General features: G+C 44.4%; 1 protein-coding gene across 2 annotated transcripts; it reads right to left on the bottom strand.

The window, feature by feature from the left end:
* Positions 1 to 5,319: 5,319 nt before the first annotated feature.
* Rheb (Ras homolog enriched in brain) lies at positions 5,320 to 18,365 on the bottom strand. 2 transcript variants are annotated; one of them, XM_084606160.1, is made up of 9 exons: positions 18,205 to 18,365; positions 17,966 to 18,059; positions 17,259 to 17,330; positions 17,116 to 17,183; positions 16,742 to 16,824; positions 16,594 to 16,650; positions 15,754 to 15,801; positions 11,703 to 11,784; positions 5,320 to 6,322 (listed from the first exon to the last, which is right to left on the bottom strand). In XM_084606160.1, exons 2-9 carry the CDS (start codon positions 18,027 to 18,029, stop codon positions 6,233 to 6,235), a joined length of 564 nt encoding a protein of 187 aa, XP_084462286.1. In that variant the 5' UTR covers positions 18,030 to 18,059; positions 18,205 to 18,365; the 3' UTR covers positions 5,320 to 6,232. The 2 variants fall into 2 exon arrangements, with proteins under 2 accessions (XP_084462286.1, XP_084462285.1); XM_084606159.1 differs by having other exon boundaries at positions 17,966 to 18,075; positions 18,206 to 18,365.
* Positions 18,366 to 18,577: the final 212 nt, after the last annotated feature.

Below are 18,577 nucleotides of genomic sequence, written 5' to 3'. Positions count from 1 at the left end.
ACCAGCGCGAAAGCTGGGTTACTAAGCCGGCTCTTCAGCGTAGCGTGGCTCGCAGCCACACCGGGCATTTCGCGCTTCTCCCACTAGGTGCGCTGTGGTAACAGGTGGTAGGGTGTCTCGATGCGCGCGCTCCCCTCTGCTGCTCCGAGTGTGGGGACATTCTTTGAAAGGGTCAGTGCCGCCTCTACGCCTCCGTATTTGAGCCTACGCAAGTGTGTCCCGCTTTTGCGGCGGCTGTCGCGTGGCGTTCCTTAGCGCGCGTTCAAGTTTGGGATTGTAGATGGCAGGAACGCTCCTGAAACGCTATGAGAAGGGTGGGCCAAAATATGGCGGAGTTGTCTCCACCCTTCGAGGGCGCGCGCATCGAGGCACTGTAGCAGGTGGTGTAGTCTTCCATTGGAAACACTTCGCCTCTCTTGCTTTCGCAATCTCCTAGGCCTAACTACAGCTAAGCCACTGTGATTTTTTTGTGTTGTTTCCAGCGCTATTTTGTGGTTCCAGCAATGATTACACATGCACTTTTATTGCAAAAGCAATACTACTCTAGGTTTCAAGCCTCGAGCGTAGCGTAGCGGTAACCACGCAAGTCTTACCTGCGTGACGTCACACCCCACGTGACACAAGGCGAGAGCTGGGCTACCAACTCAAGCGGTCGGCGTGGCGTAGTTGAAGCCACGGCTCAGTTGCCAAGAGCTGCCAACTTGAGTCTCGTTTCAAATAGGACGGTTATGTCACAATCAGCCTGCTAGGACCCTGGCATTCACGTTACCCCTATAGGCTACTAAGGCACATTCATATAACTTGGTTAAAGCGGAGCTTTATATGCGGGCTGAGGAAGGAGAAAAAGAGAACGCTCAGTCACCCTCACCCGCACCTAATGCTTTCGCTTAATATTTGGTTCAGCAGCGTGGAACTCTTGTAACTTTTTTTATAAGCTGGTGGATTTTAAGACGACATGCAGCATCTAGCCATGCATCTAGCACAAGCAGTAAAATATATAAACTCACCTTTATCCTTTTCTTTTACCTTTATCCAGGTTTTCTTTAGTGCTTTGTCGTTAGATTGATGTTTACTTGGTAACGAAAGATACTTGCTGAAGAGAACCGAGTTTGAAAATAAAACTTTCACCAGTGGGTCGAATTTCCAGACATTAATACCAAAGAAAACTCCATGGTCGCAAGTGAACAGTAGTGTAACGTGGTTTTGTAATGTTCGCACAAAAAAACCTGATGTCATCAGTTTGCTTGCATAAAATGTCCATAAGCTACAACACAGTAAAATTTCATAAATTTGGCCTTCAAGAGACAGATGATCTAATGGCCCTAAAAATTGGAAACTAGTTTTCATATGCGTGCAGTATGGCCGTCAATACAGAGGTGATAAAGAATTTTGCAGCCTCACCAGGTATTCTGCCTTTTTCCCACTGCCGGGAATGTTGATGAATTGCTCTAAAATTCTGCTGCGGCCCTTTACACACTGCAACATAAGCGTGCCGCATTTCCCAAAGGGCCCCATTGAATTTTGAGGATGCTTCAGTGCATGGAATGTGCACGTATGTGGACAGAAGAGGAACACATGTCGGCATTAGACCGGGATGACGCCATCCCAGAATTAAGGAAAAAGACTTGCAACGCGGAGAGCAGTCTTGGAAACTCTGCAAATGGCAGTGGCATGCCCGACAGCAGCGGCAGGGAGGCGTGAATTTAAAGCAGCAAAACTGAAATGATGTCACTGCGCTATATATCATCATCATCATCATCATCATCATCATCAGCCTGATTATACCCACTGCAGGGCGAAGGCCTCTCCCATATTTCTCCACTTAACCCGGTTCTGTGCTAGCTGCATCCACTTGACCCCTGCGAACTTCTTAATCTCATCCGCCCACCTAACTTTCTGCCGCCCCCTGCTACGCTTTCCTTCCCTTGGAATCCAGTTTGTTACCCTCAGCGACCATCGGTTATCCTCTCTTCCCACTAAATGTCCTGCCCATGTCCATTTCTTCTTCTTAATTTCTACTAGAATGTCGGTAACTTGAGTTATTTCTCTGACCCACTCTGCACGCTTTCTATCTCTTAATGTTACCCCTACCATTTTTCGTTCCATAGCCCTCTGGGTTGTCCTCAACTTGAGTAGAACTCTCTTGGTTAGCCTCCATGTTTCAGCCCCATAGGTGAGTACAGGCAAGATGCAACTGTTGTATACTTTCCTCTTGAGCAATACCGGTAAGCTGCTAGTCATAATCTGCGAGTGCTTGCCAAATGCGCTCCATCCCAATCGTATTCTTCTTGATATTTCCTTTTCGTGGTCCGGGTCTGTGGTTACTACCTGTCCTAAGTAGACATATTCGCCTACTACTTCCAGTATTTCGCTACCTAATGTAAACTGCTGTTCCTTCCCGAGGCTGTTGAACATTACCTTAGTCTTCTGCATATTGATTTTCAAGCCTACCTTCCTACTTTTCCTGTCTAGGTCATCAATCATTATTTGCAGTTCATCCCCCGAGTTGCTTAGCAAGGCAATGTCATCAGCAAATCGCAGATTACTGAGGTATTCTCCATCTACCCTTATCCCTAACTGCTCCCATTCCAAGTCTCTGAATACTTCCTCTAAACAAGCTGTGAATAGTAATGGGGAGATTGTGTCTCCTTGCCTAACACCTCTCTTTATGGGAATTTTGTTACTTTCTTTATGCAGAACTATGGTTGCTGTGCAGCCGCTATATATATCTTCCAGCACTTTCACGTATGGCTCGTCTACCCCCTGATTTCGCAATGCCTGCATCACCGCCGAGGTTTCAACTGAGTCAAATGCTTTTTCGTAATCAATGAATGCTATGTATAAGGGCTGGTTATATTCCGAGCATTTTTCTATCACCTGATTGTTGGTATGGATATGATCGATAATAGAGTACCATTTCCGAAATCCTGCTTGATCCCTTGCTTGATTGCAGTCTAAGGTTGTCCTGATTCTATTAGCGATTACCTTAGTAAATACCTTATACGTAACAGACAGTAAGCTGATTGGTCTGTAATTTTTAAGGTCCTTAGAGTCCCCTTTCTTGTGAATGAGGATAATGTTTGCATTCTTCCATGGTTCCGGTACCGTTGATGACACCAGGCACTGCGTATACAGGGTGGCCAGGTTTTCTAGCACGATATCCCCCCCGTCCTTCAGCAAATCTGTAGTTATCTGATCCTCTCCAGCCGATTTCCCCCTTTTCATAGTTTCTAGTGCTTTCTTGACCTCGTCCTTCGTCACTGGTGGAACGTCCGACTTTTTCCCTACCGCCAATCTCATTACGGTCCCGACTACTTTGGCTACTGTAGAGATCTGTATAGAACTCCTCGGCTACTTTGACTATCTTTTCCATATTAGTGATGACGCTGCCCGCCTTGTCCCTTATCGCATACATCTGGTTTTTGCTTATGCCCAATTTCTTCTTTACCGCTTTAAGGCTTCCCCCGTTCTTTACAGCATGCTCAATTTTCTCCATGTTATACTTCCTAATGGACCCCTTGCAAAAATCGTTAAGTAGGCTTTCTCACGCTGCTTCTTTCCCCAAACATGGCGTCACTGGCCGCCAGAAAAACGGCAATATAGACCTGAAATCGCATGTTGCTTCTACACAGATGCATGTAGTGGTAATAGGGCAATTATGCGTGTATGTTCTGATGCATAAATCATATGAATTATGGCCTTAATATAATGTTTTAATACATTGCTGTTCCGCCATTAGTGGGGAAGGCAGCATAGAGGTGAAGCCGACTTAACATTTATGAAAGGGGTCTATATCGGCCACCTTGCGCTTATTGATTAGCTTTGATATCTCGGCCAATTCGATCTGGTCTGTTGGATTGGAAGCTTTCATACTCTGGCGTTTCTTAATCAAATCTTTCGTCTCCTTAGACAGCTTACCGGTATCCTCTCTAAGTATCCTACCGCCTACTTCTACCGCGCACTCAGTAATGATATCTCTGAAATTATTGTTCCTTGCCTCTAGGGTAATGTCGCCATCCTCAGTTAGAGCTGAAAACCTATTCTGTAGCGAGATCCTGAACTCTTCTGCCCTCCCCCTCACCGCTAATTCGTTGATGGGTTTCTTTCTTACTAATCTGTTGCGTTCCTTCTTCAGATTTAGGCTAATTCGGGACCTCACCATCCTGTGGTCACTGCATCGCACTTTCCCGATTACCTCTACATCTTGCATAATGGCGGGGGTTGAACACATTATGAAGTCGATTTCATTTTTAGTCTCTCCGTTAGGACTTTTCCATGTCCATTTCCGGTTCTTCCGTTTGCTGAAGAAGGTATTCATGATTCGTAAGTTATTGCGCTCTGCAAACTCAACTAGTAACTCCCCCCTGCTATTCCTAGAACCAATGCCATAGTCACCGACTACCTTGTCTCCTGCCTGTTTTTTCCCTACCTTGGCATTGAAATCGCCCATTAGTACAGTATACTGCGTCTTTACTTTTCGCATTGCCGATTCTACATCTTCGTAGAAGCTTTCAACTGCCTGGTCATCATAACTACATGTAGGTGCATAGGCCTGTACAACCTTCAGATTATACCGCTTATTAAGCCGAATTACGATGCCTGCAACCCTCTCATTAATACTATAGAATTCATCTATATTACCCGCTATATACTTATTGACAAGGAAACCTACTCCTAGTTGTCGCCTCTCTGGTAAGCCTCGATAACACAGTACATGCCCATCTTTCAGTACAGTATATGCCTCATTCGGCCTCCTAACCTCACTAAGCCCTATGACATCCCATTTCATGCCCTCTAGTTCCTCTAACAGCACTGCTAAGCTAGCTTCACTAGCTAGGGTTCTAGCATTAAACGACAGACTATATATCGGCAATGTGGAGCTTCCGATAGTCATGCCTGCCCCAAAGAGCATAGACACCCCGTCCAAATTAACCAGTGAGCCTGCCGACGTCCGAATTAAAGAGTGTCAGATGCCATAGACTCAAATGGCTGTCCACCAGTACTGCACTTTGTTAGAATTATCTTAATTGCCGAGGGTCGAGATTTTACTGCATCTGCATTTATCTTTAAAATATAATTGTTGTACAGGTACTCTTCTCCTTATCATCAATGTCCCTTTGAGAAAATTAGCAATGCACAGTGCATGTATTAAGAAATAAAACCGATAAAGCTGTTTACTCAGCAGGCTGCCTGAAAATTTGGAACACTCTGCACGTCCAACTCCAGCTATGTACTTCGGGTTTCAAGATTTACGCAGAAATTAGCTGGGGAAAAAAAAAACATCTTGTGACAAACCAATTGTCGCAATGCACAAGTTGATGACTCTGTATCACAGTTTTATTGCGATCTGCAGATTCGGCAGTACACTGTCACTTCCATGTCATTTACACAATGCCTTCATAGTCGCTAACCGGCTACATCCACTCTAGCAATGGTAATAAAAGCTCACCGACGCTGTGTTGTGTACAAATCTTGGGAAGAAGAAGAATGAGGTAAGTACAATTTTTACATCCCACCCCCCCTCCCCTTTTCTTCTGCCCCAAAAGCAATGAATGGTACTGGAACACATGTAGGAGCATTTCAAACATAGCCAGAGAGGCATTCTCAAACAATAACCTGAAAAGGCAGTTTCTGTTATCTCAATACACCGGAACTAAAGACACACTGCATAAACGAGTAACCACACAAAAAAATAATGCAAGGCACAAATCGGATAGTACTGCTCATCATTATAGTACAATCTACAGCTTAATAATGCAAAAAAAAAAAAAAAAAAAACGACGATCAACACAGTTGTGCATGTTTTCATGTTATGCCCTTAGCGAGAAAATATATAAACAGCATAGTACAGGCATTTACGGCTGAAGAGCTCACCAAGCTTGAAACGAGGCTGGCAAAAAGTAACGCCTGCCTTGAAAAAAAAAAAAAAAAAAAAAGCCCCAAGCACTGCACCTTGAATTATGCAACATTAGCGCAGGTGGAAACTTCACTATTTATCAGCGGTCACGATGATGGCAAAAGGAAAAAAAAAAGTGGCAGCAAAAGCTGGCATGTGCGATGAACGGCCTCCAAATTCCTTCCTGGTCATCAGCACTATACAGTCCTATCTAGCAGCAGCTTTAAAAGCAAAAATGGGGGCTTCTTGTTTATTTCTACCGGAGGCCCCAAAAGTTTCAATGCAGTCTCTGAGCAGAATCAGCAGAAGAGGACAACGTGGTGGCGAACGAGACCATTAGGACACGCAGCAGGATTGCTTTTCGGGTACATTGCCGTCAGCCCTGTCGATCTGCTGTATCATGGTGCTGAAGATCTCGAACACACTCTGAGAAAGGAAAAAAAGCAATAGTACTTGTAACGTGTCTAAAGTTGCAATGTCATCTATACAGGCTGTCCAAGCTAACTTCCATCATCATCATCATCATCAGCCTGATTATACCCACTACAGGGCGAAGGCCTCTCCCATATTTCTCCACTTAACCCGGTTCTGTGCTAGCTGCATCCACTTGACCCCTGCGAACTTCTTAACCTCATCCGCCCACCTAACTTTCTGCCGCCCCCTGCTACGCTTTCCTTCCCTTGGAATCCAGTTTGTTACCCTCAGCGACCATCGGTTATCCTCTCTTCGCACTACATGTCCTGCCCATGTCCATTTCTTCTTAATTTCTACTAGAATGTCGGTAACTTGAGTTATTTCTCTGACCCACTCTGCACGCTTTCTATCTCTTAATGTTACCCCTACCATTTTTCGTTCCATAGCCCTCTGGGTTGTCCTCAACTTAAGTAGAACTCTCTTGGTTAGCCTCCACGTTTCAGCCCCATAGGTGAGTACAGGCAAGATGCAACTGTTGTAAACTTTCCTCTTGAGCAATACCGGTAAGCTGCTAGTCATAATCTGCGAGTGCTTACCAAATGCGCTCCATCCCAATCGTATTCTTCTTGTTATTTCCTTTTCGTGGTCCGGATCTGCGGTTACTGCCTGTCCTAAGTAGACATATTCGCCTACTACTTCCAGTATTTCGCTACCTAATGTAAACTGCTGTTCCTTCCCGAGGCTGTTGAACATTACCTTAGTCTTCTGCATATTGATTTTCAAGCCTACCTTTCTACTTTTCCTGTCTAGGTCATCAATCATTATTTGCAGTTCATCCCCCGAGTTGCTTAGCAAGGCAATGTCATCAGCAAATCGAAGCCCTCTCGAAGGCCTCTCCCATATGTCTCCACTTAACCCGGTTCAGTGCTAGTTGCATCCACTTGACCCCTGCGAACTTCTTAATCTCATCCGCCCACCTAACTTTCTGCCGCCCCCTGATACGCTTTCCTTCCCTTGGAATCCAGTTTGTTACCCTCAGCGACCATCGGTTATCCTCTCTTCGCACTAATGTCCTGCCCATGTCCATTTCTTCTTAATTTCCACTAGAATGTCAGTAACTTGAGTTATTTCTCTGACCAACTTGAACTTTAGCCAAGGGTTAAAAAATAACACATTTGAGTTATATATGAAAAATAACACATTTGAAAATAACCGCTTGTATACAGCTGCCAGCCATCTAGCGCACCACAGGCACTTTTTTGTAGTGACTTGCATTTAGAGAAAAATGTGATTTGCAAAGTTCGAGAGCATTTTCTGAAACCCACATTTAATTTATTTCTGATAAAGAAAGCCTCGCATGTTATCTTTTTTCTAAGCGCTAAAGAAAGCCAGAGCAGTGCAAAAAAATATGTGGCTGGTGCGTTCGCACGCCACAATTGTGACACGCACAACAGTGGCTTTAGTAAACAAACTCAGCGTGGCTCCACCGCCGGGGTCGTTGCAATGGCAGGCTGATATGCCTTGCAATGGTTTCTTCGTGTGCTTCAGGCAGTCTGCGCATGTGACTGTGCAAGTTGCTGCGAGCTTATCGCGCTCGCTGCAACTGTGGGGGTTAACGTCCCAAAGCGACTCAAGCTATAAGAGGCGAAATTTCGACCACCTGGGGTTCTTGTGGTCGAAATTTCAGGAGTCCTTCACTACGGCGTCTCTCATAGCCTGAGTTGCTTTGGGACGTTAAACCCCACAAACCAAACCAAACCGTATCAGCCTACCGATATAACTGGGCTGTCGAGTCATGCCCACAGCTGATTTTGTTCACTCAAATCCAGATTGAGAGCACAATCGTGGCTTGCAAATGCCCCAGTCACGATCTTTTTGTATTTGGCGGGCTTTCTTTAGAGCTTAAAAAAAAAGATACATGTGACGCTTTCTTTATAGGACGTGGGGTTTCAGAATGTGCTCTCCAACTTTGCAAATCGCACTTATTGCCTAAAGGCACTATTTAGTAAATTAGTAAAGTTATCTTAATTACTAATCCATTAATTGCAAAAAAAAAATACCTGTGGTGCACCAGATGGCTGACAGGTGTGTGTACAAGTGGTTTATTTGGCCTACCTCAAATGTTTTAATTTTTTAACCCTTGGCTAAAGTTAGCTCGGACACCCTGTATACAGAACACAGGAATTATAGGCTAGATCAACCCGAACATGCAATTCTTAATTTATATATCAAATCGCTGAGCTCCAAGCTGTGCTTGCTTTAACGGCGGACTCGTCAGCTGTCACGAAGGTAGTGAAAGTGGCCATAGCTTTCGTTTGATTTCTCTCGCATGACATCGCTTCTGTGAGATGCTTTCACCATATGTTAGCAATGCTTTGCTGAGAAGAACCCCTAGAAGACGTTTGGCTAAGGGTTTTTACGGCTTCCAGAATAGCCACAGGCATCTGCAAAATGGTGCAAAAATGCCACTAAAAAGAAAGGATCTCCCCCCTAGTAGTTGCTCCTTCAGAGACTAGGTTGCACTTCAAGAATTTCTGCAAAATTTTCTATAAATTTTAACGATACATCTAGCTATTTTACGATCTTTCACCTCATAACTGCAGTCAAATCTCATCAATTTGGCCTTTAAAGAGCCGGGAAAAATGTTAAAATTATCGAATGCCCCTAAAGAAAAGTGATAGAAGCCGTTTCCACCACAGTAATTTTATTTAAGGAATGGCAAACCTGAAATAGTAGATCTAAGACAAATTAGGACGAAAACTAAGCAATAGTAGCAATATTTCGCAGTGTCATCAAGTGCTTTGCTCTGCAGCCGAGACCATGTTCCTAGCTCGAATTATCTCAATTTCTGAACTGCAGCGGGTCGAAGTAACGAGGTTTCACTGTAACAAGGTTTGACCTTACCCAAAGGCCTTTATTAATTATTTAAAGACAGTGTTTCTGCACTACAATGTGACCTCACCAGTTACTATTATTCAAAAGTTAAGATTCAAGTCGTGCGATGCTCAGATAAACTAAAAAAAGAAAAAGACAGTGTGTCAGCATTACAATGTGACTTCACCAGTTACTATTATTCAAAAGTTAAGATTCAAGTCGTGCGATGCTCAGATAAACTAAAAAAAGAAAAAGACAGTGTGTCAGCATTACAATGTGACTTCACCAGTTACTATTATTCAAAAGTTAAGATTCAAGTCGAGCGATGCTCAGATAAACTAAAAGAAGAAGAAATGAGAAAGACGGTCAAGAAAAAAATTTGCTTGAGACTGACATTTAGGAGGCGAGCACACCTGCTACAGGCAGAGATTTTGACAATAGGCCGAAAGTCAAGCAAGCACAAGTGGTTGGCCAAACATTCTATGCCATCTTTGAGCGCAGGAAAAAAATTTTCTTTTTAGGCAAAAAATGGTTACATGTGCCATCCACGGAGTTTCCAAAAAGGCCACCAGCAGCGGTCCTCGTTGGAAATAATAAAATGAGTGAAACCAAAAAGAAGCACAACTCGAATGCTGCTAAGCAGACCCAGAGCAATAGCAAGTGTTTCAATGCATGTCATAAATGAAAGACTGCTGAGAACACAAGTTGAGGTAATCCAGTGCTTTCATGAAAATGGCTGCACACTTTTGAAAGAGCCAAGGTGTCGAGAGCTTCACAAACACCAATTCACTCACTAGCCTGTTTCAATAACAGTCTCGCCTATGGTGTGAGCAGTCCATGATAATATGTGTGCAATAAAGTTGCACTTCTTTTCTTTGCCTTCCTAATTACCAGCACTTCACATCACTTAGAAGAAGGCAGCAGAGCAGGTAACACCAACACAAAGCACAAGAGGCACACATACGCACACAAGGACTACGCTGCGTAGTCCTTTCTCATTAATGTTCTTGTTTTCTCTTCCAGTTTTATAAACAAAGGAGTGAAAATGTTAGTTTGAAAACTGACATACAGTCAAACCTCGATATAACGAACATGCATATAACAAATTATTGAATATATCGAACTCTTCTGAAATATTTTTGTCAAACATGTATTTTTAACTTCCCATAGCGAACGTGATTACGAACTTCGCGACGCCAAACACTACCTAACTTTAATAGCAGGAGGCAGGCTTCGTTGCACAACATGTGTGTTGTGCGGCGCAGCAAACGTTCAGGACTACCTGGCAGGCGCTGACAGCGCCACAGATGGCACGATGGCATTGGGAGTTGACAGCCAAAGAAATCCATGGCCTTCGAGGTCACCCCCGCACGCCTGTTAGTGCGCGCAGAGGTGATCTCTGAGGCCATGAGAAATTGTTCTTATCTCACAATGGCTGACAGCGTGGCTTCAGCAGAGGCGGCAGTGGCGCGATCAATTGTTAGTTTTGCCTTTTTGGGTTTTGCTGTCTTTCGCGTAGAAGAAAATCACTGCTTGTATAGTAGCACACCTCTGCGCTACGACACATAAATTTCATCAGTGTTTTATCGTTACTTCATTCTGTTTAGTGCTAGAAACGGGATCTAGCGTGACTGCACATCCCCTTGACCGAATGACGAGGCGGCGGTAACAGCAACGCTGAAAACACGCCTCTTTGTCGCTGAGCCCTGTAGCTGCATGCGGTATGCACCAGCGACGACGACAGGCGTTGGCAGCAGCGTCGCGCGACGGATCGCTAGGGCCTGTCGCGCGACGATTGCCAACTGCCTTCGGCACGCAGGTTTTGTTCCAGCAGAGGCTCGTGCATCAAGTGACGATGGGGACGATCCCAACAATGCAAAAGCAGAGCTCCACGAGCTCGATGAGCCTGGAATGATTTTTCGCATTTTGTTGGTGACATGCCCGCAACAATGACTGTAGAAGACTTTGTAAGCGGCGACCACGGCTGCACTGATGGACGCCAAAATCGCTGTGAAAGTCTCTGAACATCCCGCAGACGAAGCGCAAGCTGACCCTGCCGACGATGAGAACATTCCGACTTCACAAGAAGCGCTTGCTGCATTGGATTTACTGCGCCACCACTGCAGTGCTATTGAGAGCAGTGGGTTCGCCCTTGTTGAGCATTTGCATATTGTGGAACAGGGCGTGATACGTAACGCGATTAACACAAAAAAGCAGGCCGCGATAATGCAGTTCTTTGCGCGTAAATACATGAATGTGACCCAAGTAGGCACTCTCTGAGTTGCTGTGCCTTTTCTGATTGAATTTTGCTGCTCTTGCATGTATTTTCTATGACATTTTATATTACGAATTATGGATAGAGCAAACTATTTTCAGACTTTTTAACTGTTCATTATAACGAGGTTTCACTGTATCAGAAAAGTGATCCTGCATTCGAAATCATCACAAAACTGAACAAGACTGCATTTTCATTGTATTATTTTTGTCAGCAATGAAAGCGGCAAATGGCATTGCTCACCTGATTCTGCTTCGCAGACGCCTCCATGAAAGCTGCTTTCATGTACTCAGCAGCTTGCCTCCCCTCCTCATAACTGACGACCCTGCCAACAAAGCAACGCAATATTTTCCAACACATTTCCAGTACTGCTAATGTCAATTTTGGCTGACCCAACTGTGCAAAACTCTTGTGTGCTTATACTAGCAGAAGCATGACACTGAGTAGAAAATAATTATGGATGCTAATTGATGCGCAGCTGCTGATTAGCAAGCAACGGCACCAGATGCACCTCATCCTCTGTAATGCAAGCACATAGATGGAAGCACAAACGTTCAGCACAGTACCACTATGTGTACTGTGAACCCAGAATGGGCATTCCCAAGCTGTTATCAATTACTACATTTTTTTTCTCCCGATTTTCATGCTTTACTCTAGAGAGGACTATGCAATGTTTCTTCCTAGATGGCCAGGCAATTTTTTTTTCTGTTAGATTACATAACTATCACCAGAAACATCACAATTAAGTTCATTTTGCTCTTCACATTTTTCAAGGCAATGCAGGTGGGGTAGACGTCGCAGAGCTACATGCAAACACGTCATAGCATAGCAAAGCAAAAATAGTGCGGGTTAAGCGTGAAGTTTCTTATAATTAAGTACATTTTAGCACTTCATCCACAGTGGGAATGCCGGAAACTGGCATATTCCATACTCAGCCCTGCTAATGTTTCTAGGACTAAACAGCATGAAGAATGATAAAAGCACCAATGAAAATTCCTCTGGTAATGTGTCAAGCTTCTAAGGGACAAGCGCAGTGATGCAAAATTACACTCTCTACAATGCAGAGACTTGCAAGAAGAGACTTTCTCCCGCTGCTTTCAATAATAATTGACAATACGTAGTAACAACAGCCTTTTTTGCCCTTTATTATACTACCACGCTTTCACTATCCCGATGCGCTCATATGCACAACACAAACAAAGCTAATGTCTACATGTTTATATAACTGAAACTGCAGCTGGAAGACAATCTTTCGCTCACAAAAACAGCCAGAACCGAAGTTGGGTCTCCCAAAGCCTTCTGCGATTGGCTGCCTCGTGACCTGCTTCCGTGTGATGGCTGAAATTTTTGACAAGCCTAGAACCTGAGCAGTGCGACGAGCGGCAGCTCTGGCGGCCTTGGCCCACCGCACAGAGTGTTGCCACAAATTGTCGCCTCATGCAGTCAGCACTTAAAACACTTTTTCAAAGATTTTACAAGATGCACACATCAGAATATATGAAACTCGCATATTAAGCACACGCAGTGGGTTTGCGCTGCCGTTTAAAGTTCATCACATCAACTATTCAAGTCACGACGACCTTCGGGCTTCCTCTCACAGCTGCGAAGCAATGCGGAGAGACTTGACAGTGATACCACTATCGGTGGCATTTCAAATGTCAGCTCCTTTGACTAATTCCTCGTGAGTCGTCCGATGCTGCCAAAGAACACCACGCGGAATTTACCTTCGTTGGCATTGGTTTTCCTTTTTCTTTTCTTTTTGCGATGTTTACTACCTCGGGGCATAAAAAGAATGTTATAAAGGATGAATGGTACGGTCAAATAAATGAAAAAAGGTTGGCTGATGTAATGAAGTTATGCGTTTATACTTTGGAAATGCGTCACCTCTGCAGTTGTCACTATTTGTGTACCTACTCTGAATTGTGAGCTGCAGAGAAGCGTGAATGCCGAAACAGTTTTTATTCAGCGATTACGGCATAATCTAAATTCCAGCGCAAAGCGACATGGCAGGATTTACCATCAGCCTTCACAGATTTGACTCCTTTAATTCAGCTGAATTCCAAATCCGCTTCAGTTGCCATTTGTGTGATGAGAGATCTTTAATGCCGCCTGCCGTCCCCCCCCCCCTCCCCCCCTCTTTTTTGTGGACTTAGTGTGAATCCTCTTGCACATACAAGCACTTTGCTACTCGCTTAACCATGAGCCATTTCATTTAAGCCTCTAAATATTCTCACACATACTCACCAGGATACAGTCCTAAGCTACCACATTATGTGCAAGAGCCCTCGACAGGGTGTGATGAGACCCCTTTAAGCGCTAACTGCATGAGGCGACAATTCGCGGAAACATGCTGAGGGCCACCAAAGCATTGCCGCTTGTCGCTGTCACTCAGTTTCTGGGTTTTTGGAAAATTTCGAGTGTCGCCCGGAAGCACCTCGCGAGGCAGCCAATCGTGGAAGGCATTGGGGCACTCAACTTCCGTTATGGCATTTTTGTTTTTGTTTTTGTGTATGAAGTTTGATTTCCTAGTCCGGTTTGAACGAAAAACCTAGTTCTTGCACGTGCTCACTTCGTTTGATCTGTGTATATATGAGTGCATTGAGACAATTTAGTAAAAGCTGGGAAGGGTAGTAAAAGAAAAATAAAAGGCTAGTGTGGCTAGATATTAATTTTCAAAAGGAGCAGGAGAAAGTCACTGCTTGTAATGCAAGTCGACATCGCAGTGTAGTAGCGCACCACAGCGTTGTGACCCTTTAAAATGCGATACGTTACAAGAAATTTCATCACTGTTTTATCGTACTTCATGCTGTTTAGTGTTAGAAATGGGATATAGCGTGATTGCACTCCCCTTGACCGAATGACAAGGCGGCGGTAACAGAGCAATACTGAAAATGTGCCTCTCTGTCGCTGAACCCTGTCACTCTGTGCGGTATGCACCAGCGACAATGACAGGTGTTGGCGGCGGCGTTGCACGATGGATCGCTAGGGGCTGTCGCTTCATGTGGTTACCGTTTTAATGGCCCCCCTTTGTGGATCCACTGTAAATCCTCTTGTGCATACAAGCACTTTGCTACTCGCTTAACCATGAGTCATTTAATTTGTGCCTCTTAATATTCTCACACATACTCATCAAAATACAGGATACAGCCGTAAGCTACCACATTATGTGCAATAGCACCAGACATCAATATGAGTCCCCTTTAACCAAGCCCCATAAAAGTGCCTGCGTAGCGTAGGGATAGGATGTGCAACTCGAATACTCCCACATTGCCTTTCAGTCCTAAAAAAACTACCAAAGTTGGCAACTCCTGCTAATTCAATGTCATGCAGTCTCATGACATCACAAGACAGAATGGGGCCAACGACACTATCCTGTTGATACAACGGTGCAGTTCCTGCCATACCTACATCCGCCCACGGTGGCTACAAAAACTGCCACTTTTCCTTCAAGGTCATTTACTGAGAAATTCAGTGCAGCAGCGAGTCAAGGGTTTCAGCTGGAGTTTTCGGAATCATTTCCAAAGGCACTGAAACATCTTCCAGTATACAATGTTGCTGCACCAAAAATTCTTGCAACCTCACCTAATCTTGGACCTATTAACCTAATCTACTTACTGCTCAGATTACCATAAGGTGCATAAACATAAACTTAGGCTAGAAAGCATCAAGTGAAATACATTACTAACAAGACCATCTTACATATCGACACGCATTGATCGTCATAAAGTTGGGGTTGTCACAAAAAATGTTTTCATGATTCATTCATACCCAGAACTTGTCTCAGCTGGAATCACCTTCCCCATAATATTTTTTGTATATCCGATTATAGTGCATTTCGAAAAGCTATTGTTTTGCCTTTGAATGTTTTTATGCTTGTACCTATGTGAATATTTGCCTTTTACTCTCTAAAAATGAGTTGTACTGAATCCCCGCTGCATTTTGAACATTCTGTCTTCTTTATATGCAGCTATTTCCATATACTTGCATTTTCTAATTGCCCATGTACTCTTATGTATCCAACCCCCCTCTGTAATGCCCTCGGGCCCCGAGGGTAAAATAAATATGTTATCCTTTGGAGCCTATAAAGCCGTCAGAACTGAACGTCAGAACTGCAGATAACCACCAACAACCAGGTTTATCAATGTGCGTGCATGTTGTGTAAGAGTCTCGGGCAATGTAATTAACCAGTTTCAAGAGCGTCCACTTTCCACATTCCCTTCACCTCTAGAAGTTGCAGACAAACAAATAGAAAAATGATGAGAGAAAGAGAAGGTGGGTCCATCTCTTGTCTTACCTTTCAACCCTGAGGTCTACCTTGTTTCCAACAAGGACAATGGGAACACTGAAAGAAATGAGCCGCCACATGATCACTACAGATGGTAGCTCTGTGCACAAATCCTTTCAGTGCACTACAATCAGAATTAGCTCAGTCCAAAAAATGCATTAGTCCACATTCGATGCCTATAACCTTCACTAAGTGTTTGCTTATGAGGTATCATGACCCAAAGCAGCACTGTGGAGGACTTTGAATAATTGGACCACATAGGTTTCTTTAACGCAGAATGACGACTATATAGGCGCCTTCCGTTTTAAGGCTATCAAAACGCGGCCGCTGTGGCCGCGACCAAACGCAGGCCCATCAGCTCAGTAGTGGAGCGCCCTAACCATTGAACCACCGTGGCAGGGTCAAACGCATTTTAACCTCTGTAATCATTGCAGAAGAGAAAACTCCAGCACAACAGTTTAGCTTCATTCCTTTAGAGGAAATGCACTCAACTAAAATGAAGCATGTGGACTTGGAAACAATTTTTTGTAGCCATACCACAGAAGTGTCAAGCACAATACAACAGCTTGAACAAGCTCTCTATTGTTACGCAGCCAACCATACAGGCCCAGATGCAGTCCCCTCCATCTCACAGCTTCTACTGCACAGCCACAGAAGGCTGAGAAGCAATTTCACTCTAATTACAGTCTACTGTACATCACAACCCAGTAGACAAGCTATGCAGCATAAATTGTACAGCATACAATGCTTGAGAATGCTCTCAAGTCCCACAGGCCTGCTGAAGTATGAAGCTGAAAAATGTGCTGAAGTTAAAGCCATAACACAAGTTCCAAAAAGAAATGCACTTACTGCACTTTCCCAGTCATGTCCAGGAGCTTCTCATAGAGTGCCCTGACAACTTCAAAACTAGATGGCAGAAAGAAAAAAAATGAATGTCAACACAAAGAAGATAAACAATACATTGAATGGGACACAACAAAATCTGTTTCCCTCACACCTTTTTGCAGAATTGATGGAGTAGACCAATACATATCCATGAATGTCCATAGAATAGGACTGAGGAAATATGGAGTACTCATCCTACAAAAGAACGATACACAATAGTGCAGCACAATTCATATGACATATTGGTGCAAATGAGCATAATAAAGTTAATGCTCTGTCCACAATAACACTTCATAAATTGTCATGATAACACATTGAATGTATGAAGCAGACCAATACACTTAAGCACCTTAACAAAATTGGCTTGGTGTGCCAGATGTCAACATTATTATTAATAACTGCTTAAAACTGCAGAGCTGGCAACACTTCATGCAATGGTTGCATCACGTGAGTTGCATATCCAGCAATTGAGATTATCCTGCATACCTGCCCTGCTGTGTCTACAAGCTTGAGGTGGTATTCTTGGCCTTTAACCTTGACAGTCTTGTGAAATGCTGGAAAATACCGTTATAGTTGTGAGAGGCCCGTTGTTTCGGAGTCATGCAATCTGCCAATAGCGAAACACCTACTGTTTTCAATGGTGGGGTCGTAAGAATCCACAAACTGGTTCTCAACGAACTGAATCGTCAGCGACGACTTTCCTGCACGAGTCAAGGACGCACGTGATCATGCAACGTTCGCGCGCGGATAGCCTCCACGCGCCACTCCCACAACACGCGATTCAGTTGACGGCTAACTAAAAGCACAGCCGTGTATCATCCGTGCCCGCACAGCTTTACGTGACCAGCTTGTTTGCCCTCAGCGACATACTGTTCCTCGCCCCAGCGGTCACGCGTTTCAAATTAAGCAGCTTTGCCTATCGAAAAGACCAACACGGGTTACATCCCATTCACAAAAATTGCCTTGCAACAAAACATTCAACTAGATTATTTTAAATGAGGAAGAACCGTGGTTTAGAGTCAAAACTGCGATCTGTTGCATGCAAAGCGGAAAGGCCACGGCAAACGATATACGTTATCACTGCGCGGAACGCGAGATACTGGTACTGCTGCAATGCTACGACCAGCGTCTTCCACCATGCAACACATTAAGTAAACGCAAAATTACCGAGGCAGATAACGAAAGAATAAAGCCCTCAAAGGTGCGAGCACAGCGCATGACGGTGACACATCAAATAAATCTGGCAAACGCTACCATCTGTGCCAACCGCGAAGGGGACGGAACGGCCTCGGGATTGCGATAAGGCAAAGTGGCTTAGGCTTAAAACAACACTCACCGACGGATCGGAAGCCCATAATGGCAATTTTCCGAGACTTAGGAGCCATATCGGCAGGCAGCATCAGCCGTGGACCCACATTGACTCCAACCTTCTTGCGATGTTCAGCCCGTAGACAGTGCGGAGAAATGAATGATTAAGCGACGCAAAATGTAAACACCACGCTTGCGGCGGCACAAGTCGGAGTCTTCGCTGGTAACATTTCGCCGATTGGAATAGGCGACCGATGCACCGCTTACCTCGAGACTGTCCGCAGAAAGCAAACGCGCAACGCCGACGCGAAACGTGCACTAGCAGACTTCGCACAGCAGCGTCCACAAATGTTTCAATGATTTGATGCGAGCGAGAAATTCGCAGCGATCACACCTCGCTTGAGCGCAAGTTTTGGTCTGGTTGCCAGACGAAGGAAACGGTGCCATGACGGATGACGGTGCCACAGTGGGAAAAGGCGTTTGAACTGTTTGAACAGCTTGCGACGTTGCGGAAGGATCATACGCTAAACTAAACATTATACAGCTCGAGCACGATCTTCATTTTTACGGTCACATTGTGCTTCACAATGAGAACACTGAATTCAGGAAACATTATCGCCGGCAAATTCGCATCTCAAGC

This window comes from Amblyomma maculatum, chromosome 6, assembly GCF_055883805.1.
Source record: "Amblyomma maculatum isolate TAMU_Amacu chromosome 6, ASM5588380v1, whole genome shotgun sequence".
Classification (NCBI taxonomy): domain Eukaryota; kingdom Metazoa; phylum Arthropoda; class Arachnida; order Ixodida; family Ixodidae; genus Amblyomma; species Amblyomma maculatum.
Note: the sequence above shows the minus strand (reverse complement) of the source record. Positions and strands in the feature narration are given on the sequence as shown.

Excerpts from the sequence above, each read along its gene's own strand:
- Rheb (XM_084606160.1), bottom strand. The coding sequence starts at position 18,029 with ATGCTGCCTGCCGATATGGCTCCTAAGTCTCGGAAAATTGCCATTATG. Across the intron at positions 17,331-17,965 it reads TATGGGCTTCCGATCCGTCG|GAAAGTCGTCGCTGACGATT; the intron begins GTGAGTGTTGTT and ends TGACTCGTGCAG. Across the intron at positions 15,802-16,593 it reads GACATGACTGGGAAAGTGCA|TGTTCCCATTGTCCTTGTTG; the intron begins GTAAGTGCATTT and ends CATTTCTTTCAG.